This window comes from Crassostrea angulata, chromosome 9, assembly GCF_025612915.1.
Source record: "Crassostrea angulata isolate pt1a10 chromosome 9, ASM2561291v2, whole genome shotgun sequence".
NCBI classification, from domain to species: Eukaryota; Metazoa; Mollusca; class Bivalvia; order Ostreida; family Ostreidae; genus Magallana; species Magallana angulata.
The window spans coordinates 19,621,365-19,629,573 of record NC_069119.1 but is presented as its reverse complement, the minus strand read 5'-3'; the positions used below and the strand labels follow the sequence as shown (position 1 = coordinate 19,629,573).

The window sequence follows — 8,209 nt, the reverse complement described above, 5'->3', positions numbered from 1 at the left end:
TGAGTGAGGTAGGAGATTTTTTTAACATCCTTGATAATGGAGATCAGGCTCTGAATCTGAAGCAACCTCTGCGTTTCATTTATAATATAGTTAAATCATAGTAGTATCACTTCTTCGCCTTCGCAACTTAGCACTTTCGTCTTTGCATCGTCGCATCTTCGCGCTTCGTCGTCGCATCTACTATATTTTTCATATTGTTCATGAATTATACTTGCATTGAGGATTTCCACTATTACTTTGGATACAATAAAGATCGTGTGATCAAAATCAAGGGGGATATAAACCCCTAACATGGGCCCTAACCTCTTATCAACGCTTTTAGAAACAATCTTTTCTTATTATAATCGATCAGTGTTTATTATCTATTAAGATTTACAATATGTATCACACCGGTAATTGTTTTCACTATATAGCACTATAGAGGGGAAAAAATTCTTAAAAATCAGTTTGTATTCCTCATGACAAAATATTCGGCGGAAATGATATTTGTTACCTATCTCATCAGCTAACACCATAAAAAGGGCAAGCGATACTGCATTTTCTCAAAATATCTAGCTCCAAACAGGTCTACCCTCAAAACCACGTGTTTTCCATTTGTATGTAAACAGACTGCACACTCCCCAGGAAGCTGCTGCATGTGCCCTGAAAGAAGTAGTCCCTGTGAAAAAAGATCATCACCTAACAAAATACATGAAATATGCTACTCAGTGGTACAATAATTTTTAAAACTGAGTAAAGGAAAATGTAAAAATGCAGTCAAGGAAAAAAATAATCCTGAAGTATATATGGAACTACAATACCTTTTGATTGGCCGATTACCGGTGTGATAATTTTGATTGGCCGATTACCGGTGTGATACCTTGAATAGTCAGGTACTCTTCACACATTTGCTATAAAAGAATAAAGTCTATTCATGGTCACAAATACAACATTACAACAAATGTTAAGAATATTGATGTTCATGTATTACGTAGAAGAAAACACAACTAATGCAAAATGATTATTAAAAAATCACTTTCCTCATGAAATGTAGATAAGAAGTATTCATATACCTGCCCCCTTAGTCTTTTTCCATAAAGATATATACATGTATCATTCTTAGATTGACAAATCATTCACCAATAAATATTGCTTATATTATTACAACAATTATTCTTGCATGATTATTGTTCGTTAATTATCACACAATATCCTCATTGTGTATGAATCTTTCTTTATTTGCGTCATTTCCCGCCGTATGTCGACGAGAGAAGTTGCGTAACTGTTAACAATCAATTTGTGGCAATGTAAGAGTGTTTTGTGTGTGCTTGCTTACGGAAATGAAAAACTATATACAGCGATTTATTTACGGGGTAACCAATACGGGGGGGGGGCATTTTTCTATGGGGGTCATTTTTCTTCATGTTTAACATGAAGAAAAATAACCCCTGGGTCTTTTTTCTTCAGAAAAATCCAATTATTCTTCAGCTAGGGGGGTCATTATTCTACGTCGAAAAATGACCCCCGGTCATTATTCTACGGGGGTCATTGTTCTTCATTACACCGGCCCGACAGGTAAACTGTTGACCGAGACACAGTCAACAACTGTTTTATTATACCCCTTCTAATCAGTTACTCGTTTTCGCGAAATGTAACGTCACCGGTCAACAGTCTTTTTAACAGTTGATTTTAACCGTTCCAATCCAACCGTTCCTGTCGAACAGTCAAAATACTGGACTTTTAGAGTTATATAGTAACTGTTTTACAGGGGTATAACAATTTCTTCTGCTGCGATGGAAAGAGCTGATATAGATTCAAATTCTCTAAAGAGTTGTTCAGTGTCGATCTTTGGAGGTGAGAAAACTGGCAGGTAAACCGTAAGTAGAAGAGACATTTGTCTTAATTCTTCATTTCTAGATGTATATGAAGAGACAGAGTCAGTGTCATCAGAGTCCACTAATTTTGTCAGATCAGCAATGCTTTGTGAGATTTCAGAACTGGTGCGTGTAACTTTATCTTCCTGTTCGTTTAGGACATCTAACTGTTGGGCTTCCATTTCATCGACATCATATTCAAGTTTCCCTATGATTCGTTCTTTATGCCAATCCTTTCCTCTTTACAAACCAGCTATTTTCAATTTCTTGGAGTTTTTCCTCAAATCGGATTTCCGAGATGAGATACTCGATGCAATTATCTGATACCTGGGGTATTTGCATTTCTCCAATTCCTTTAAATCTTTTGGAATGACTCCCTTCTTTCTTCGAATGTTTTCAAAGAAGTCAATTAATTTGTGTTCTTGATGGTCACCAGTAGTCAACATCTTGTACAAATAGAAATTTTACACTCTTTACAAAAGAATTCATATTTGTTTTTAACATGTTTTGTACATATTGGGTGATCAGTAGTCGATTTTTGCTGTTTGATTGGCAACACCCTATGTTCTTTAGTTTCATCCAAGAGATGTTTTCCAGCACAGGTTTTACAGAGGTTGGAGTGGCAAAAATCACAATGATATGAAGGAACAGGCACCTCACAAAGATGACATTGTAAGACATCCTGGTTACTTCTACTTGGGTCCATAGTCTGAATGATACAATGAACATTTACCGAACTAAGAGATATTACCATAACATAACATTGACTATAGTCTGTAAAACTTTTATTTAAAGAAGTACGGAAACATTAGGTTAACAAATAGGGTCAAAACCAAAAATTATTCCTGTTTTTGACTAGACGGCTCGGCGAATATTGTACATTTAAGGGTACGTGAATTATCGTATTGATCAAAAGCAGTCATAACTGTTTTATCATATGATTCAGCGACGAATTGATACAAACATTATCTAGCGAAGACTTTAGTTTTAAGTCATAACTGAACAAATTAAAAAATGCGATATTTCATTGGTCCTATGTAGCAAAAATCAAATGTTTTATTGACCTCCTAAGTCACATGTAGGTGAATATAACGTTTTTATTTTTTCTAGATTGTTGAGAAACACAAGACATTCAGAGAGCTAAGAATTGATCAATTATATATTAAAATATTTTGTCTGCGAGTAGCCATTGCGACAACCCGTCCTATTCAAACTTATCTTCAATATATGTAGTGTGCAAAGACACAACGACAACGTACTTATGCCATGATAATCAATGAGTTGAACATATCATTATTATGCCTCTTTTATGAATTCTTAACATTATTCCTCTGCAGTCTAGCAACTACGAAAACAAATCTGTATTTAAATAAAAAAAACCCCACAAATATATCGAAAGTTGTCAAAACTTCTTGAAGAAATTCGTTTCTTCATGCATCGTTCAAGAACATTTAAACTTTTGAAGTAACGGTACATAAATGTGCTATCAATGACACACATATTACAAACCTTTATTTCAATCCACCATGGCGATACCAGGTAATTGGTCTAGTGACCTTTTTTCATTTAGATCACGTGGTTGATTTAAAATGCATGTATGCATACATTTCTATACATTCTTTACATCGATGGCAGTCGAGCACCTCTCAACAATACTGGGACATTTGTATTCTTACAAATCTTTCATTTTAAAGAAGACTTTTTGAAATTAGTAACTAACACTGTTTCGTTACACTTTTTCATAGCAAGCAATGGGTATTGATTTTTTTAATGTATGCTGAAGGTTCATGTTATGCATACCTTTTTCACTTTAAATTCACATAAGAGAAATAAGATGAAACCTTTTCAAGTCAAGCACATGTAAATATATTGTGTTTAATGCATTGTATATTTGTATTGATACAAGAAAAGTCAAACGATATTTTACAGAAGTAAAAATAGAAGAATTAATATATTGTAAGTCAAACACTCGAGTGTTTTTACTTTTCTTGTAAGAAACAATATGCATGTCAAGTCGTATAATTGTTGAATTTGTTCATTGTCCTCATTCATCGAAGTAATTAAACTTTAAAAGTGGTTGTATTTCTACCCTGTTGGAAAAACAAAAATAAGACCCCACTTTTAAATTTTAATTACTTCGATGAATGAGGACAATATATGTCTGCAATTTAAACATTGGCAGCTGTACATTGTTCATAAAATCTTTAGTGTGTTTTGCTGACATTATGATAATCAAGATATAACAGTTACAAGTTGCCTATAAATCGTGAAAATGTAACAATTAACAATCATAGTTGTGAATACTTTTTTTATTGTCATGTTATATAGTAATTTACAGAAACAATCATGTCCTACATAGTATTTCTAGAGCTGATCACAAATTGGTTTTTATCAGATTTCTTCCATCACCAACTGTCTACAAAAATTTGCGTTCAACGAATGATGGTTCCACAATACTGAATTTTCTTCACTTTCCCAATTCTGTTCTCAGCTACAAAGAGGTTGTCCTTGGTATCCATGCATAAATCACATGGATTTTGCAAATGACAATTGTCAATGAACCGAAGAAATTTTCCGTTTTGATCGATGATATGGATTCGGTAATCATTGCTGCCCGCTGTCAGGATACGGCTCTGGCTGTCTGTAGCCACGCCTATCGGGTCAAATTGTCTCTTTGTCGGTTGACCAGTGTATGTAAATCTGAGATTTCCAATCTGATCGACCACTATAACTGAACCGGCCATGTAGTCGGACACACAGATATCTAGATTCCTGTTCTCTGTGATACATTTTTTGGTGGGGCCAGATGAATAAAGAGGTTGACCTTTGTCATTGAATTGAATGGTTTGCTTCTTTATGGAGCCAGAATAACGTACAACTTTAGTTCTTTGAATGTCGTCGCTGAGCATGATCACCAGAAGGTCACCAGACTTGGCGACACAGGCACTTCGAGGCCTCCATCCCTGTAGTCTGATCACTTCCTGAGGTTTTGCATTCTTCACTATGTTAACAGTTCTGTCACTTGGATCAGTATAAACTAGAGAACCATCTCTTGTCACTGCTATGTCAGAAGGCACGTTTCTTGACTTGGTTTCGATGGACTTCAATAGTTGTCCCTGGAGATTATGTAGTTTCATAATCATAATGCTGTCAACACCACAGGTCCATATTTCCTCTCCACTACGACAAGCCACGCTGTTTATAAAGCTATGGCCTATAGCTGTGTTTATGGTCGTTTTGATCTGGGGGACATCTAGCAGTGGGCTGTTTGAAGGAATGGCGCCAGAATCTGTACCTTCATTGTCGTAAACATGCTCTTTTGAGGACAGCGTACCAAATTGCTTTTGAACTTGTTCCGTGTCGATTGGATGTGGAGAAAAAATTGGTAACGAAACCTTGCATTGAGGAGGAAATTTTCTAAATTCAGCGTTCCTGGATTTATATTCATGGACAAGAAGGCACATGTCCTTGGAGTCAAGTAACTTCTTAAGATCAACAATATTCTGTGTGATTTCGCAAATAGTGCGTGAAATGTTATCTTCCTGGTTTTTCAAAAGGCCAAGTTGTTTGGTTTCCATTTCTTTAGCATTAGATTTAAGGTTGCTGATTATAGTGTCTATTTCTTTTTGCCATGTTTCTCTTTGTTTGTTTAAGTTTATGGTCAATTTTTGGGAATTTTGACACAGATCAGCTTTCTGGGCAATGATGTTGGATGCCATCTGTTGATATCTTGGATAAATATATGTTTCCAATTCATGCAAATCTTTTTGTAAATCTTCTCTTTGCCTTTCAAAAATATCAAGAAATTTGTGTCTATTATGGTCGCTTGAAGACACACAACTTGAGCAAATAGGGCTAGCACATTGTTCACAAAATAGCTCGCATTGCTTTGTTGTATGTTTAGGACAAATAGGATAAAAAACTGTCGATCTACGGTTTTTAAATGGCACTACGTTGTGTTTTTTTGATTCGTCCAAGATGTGTTCTCCCACACATTTCTTACAAAGGTTATGATGACAGATGTCACAGTATAATTTTGGGGCAAGTGCTTCACAATGGTCACACCGCAACACATCCTGGCCGCTGTGTTGAGGATCCATTGTATGACAAATCTTATCGTGTATATAAAAGCAAGGGCCTCATCTGAATTTTTTTTGAAAGAATATTAAATCCAATATATAGCTAATAAAAGTAAACAAAAGCGAGTTTCAAAACAAAGAATTTTCTGTATCTCGTTTTTTTAATACGGTCTTTTACAAATAAATTTGTAACCTTTTGAAGTAAGTATTAATTTTTTGTAAGAGAATGTTTGACTGCCTTATGAAGAATATTAATCGTTTATAAATATGTATACAATGTAAAACCAATGCATTTTTTGTACTGAATGGCAATTCTGATAGAAAAATTAAACATATGACAACATATATATATATATATATATATATATATATATATATATATATATATATGCAAAACATTATATCAAATTTCCAAACCTTCAGTCTGCTGGTATTGTTTTCTCTTCCTATTCTTGTACAGCTTGCAACCTTTCCTTGTGAAATATTCATAAAGGGTTCATAATAACTTATCTTTATTTTGAAGGAGGAGATTTGTCATCGAGTCTTCGGTTACTCAAGTACTTGTCGGATATGCTGAATGAGTATTTTGTCCGATTAACGAACACTCAAATCAGTACACAATTATATGAGGCGGTTATTCTTAAGCCATGCAATATATATTTTTTGGTTATTTTTTTTTTCTAGCTGATCATCGTAACATTTTTTTGCAATTACAAACTTGAAATTGAAAGCTCTGTTCTGATTTGACAACAATTATAGACATGAACTACCACTTCAGCTGATTGCAGCAATTTGCTTTGTTTGTGGGGCCATTTAATAATAACAAAACTTTAATTTGTTTCGTAGAATGCAACATTTTCCTGTCTAGCTGACTGTATCCTTTAAAGTTTGAAATCAAGACGTTGAGTAAGACTTTCTCTAAAGTATGTGTTGGTTTCAACAAGCTTATATATATAATTTTGTAAAAAAAAATATTAATTTTCCTTCACTCTTTCTTAAAATTTCGATTATGTACAAAATATCTAATAACGATCTTGACGACCGATTCTTATCTAATTCAATAAAAGTTATAACACAGCAATATCTCTTAATTTGGGTTTGTTAAATTGATTTTTTTTGTTTATTGAATTGAATGGCGCCATAGTAGTATGAGAAATAGACCAGTTTATGGCAGACTGTGAATATCTTTGCACAATCTTTCATAAAACATCTCAAGATTACGTTCAATCGATTTTGAATAATCATTGTGATAACTTGACAACATAAAGAACTGTGTCGATACCTTTTATAAACTAACTTGCCATAGATAATACAGATTGAAAGATTTACTGTACTGGTACAATGTTTGCGATCTTTTAAAGTTCAATTTCCTTGTTGATTATATTTTCTTTTATGCGCAAAAAATAAAGAGGGTTTTGAGTAGATATACATTTTGATATATAATGTGATTCAGGAAGTGGACTCTCTTTGACATTGATAATTGTTGGTAATTCTAAAAAAAGGCTTAGAAATAGAAATAGTTACTATTTTAGTAATTGTTTAAAATCAAGAGTAAACGAACACATTTCCCGTCATTTCTTCAAAATTGTAAAAAGAATCTCAGCAGCCTTAAGTTTCCTTTCAATTATGATGATTAATAAAATAAAGATTTCGGTTACAGATTCCTTGAAGCGGTTTATAAAAAAGCGGAAACTGTTTCAAACCATTTTATATCGTATAAAATGATTCCTGTACATGATTAATTCGTGCAGATCGTGATTTTACTAGGTTTCTGAAGGTTTCGACTGTTAAATAAACTGGTTTGAACTGGAATGTGTAGGTTTTAGACCTGTCTATTTCTATAGAGCTGTGCACTGAAATAAAAATTTCCGTAAGAAATAATACAGTTATATTTTTAGATATTCAAACTGATATAAATTTTGAAATAATGTTTTGCAGAACGTTTGACTTGTTTATATTAGGAAATAAGTACCTTCATCAGGTCCTAACGGAACATCTTTACGAAGTTTCTCTTGATTAAAAATATTTCCATTAATTTAAAATTAAACTTTATCACACATTTACTGTTATTACAACTTCAGGAAATGAAATTTTTGTACTTTTTTTTAAAACTTATTATAATGTTTGGATAAAATGAATGCAGGATTGGTTGTAAAACAATTTTAAGCTAGGTTCCCTTTTTAACTAACTTATGCATATGATTGATCATCAAAATACATGTACAATGTAAGCTTACTAGCAAGTAAAGCAGATAAACCACCCGATTATACTCATTTA

At 33.5% G+C, this 8,209-nt stretch overlaps 1 protein-coding gene and 1 pseudogene across 1 annotated transcript; both read right to left on the bottom strand.

The window, feature by feature from the left end:
- Positions 1–1,741: 1,741 nt before the first annotated feature.
- LOC128162193 (tripartite motif-containing protein 45-like) lies at positions 1,742–2,559 on the bottom strand (annotated as a pseudogene).
- A 1,605-nt stretch (positions 2,560–4,164) lies between these two features.
- On the bottom strand, positions 4,165–6,397 carry LOC128164095 (uncharacterized). Its single transcript, XM_052827827.1, has 2 exons — positions 6,350–6,397; positions 4,165–5,996 (listed from the first exon to the last, which is right to left on the bottom strand). Exon 2 carries the CDS (start codon positions 5,951–5,953, stop codon positions 4,286–4,288), a length of 1,668 nt encoding a protein of 555 aa, XP_052683787.1. The 5' UTR covers positions 5,954–5,996; positions 6,350–6,397; the 3' UTR covers positions 4,165–4,285.
- Between the last annotated feature and the right edge of the window lie 1,812 nt (positions 6,398–8,209).

Excerpts from the sequence above, each read along its gene's own strand:
- LOC128164095 (XM_052827827.1), bottom strand. The coding sequence starts at position 5,953 with ATGGATCCTCAACACAGCGGCCAGGATGTGTTGCGGTGTGACCATTGT.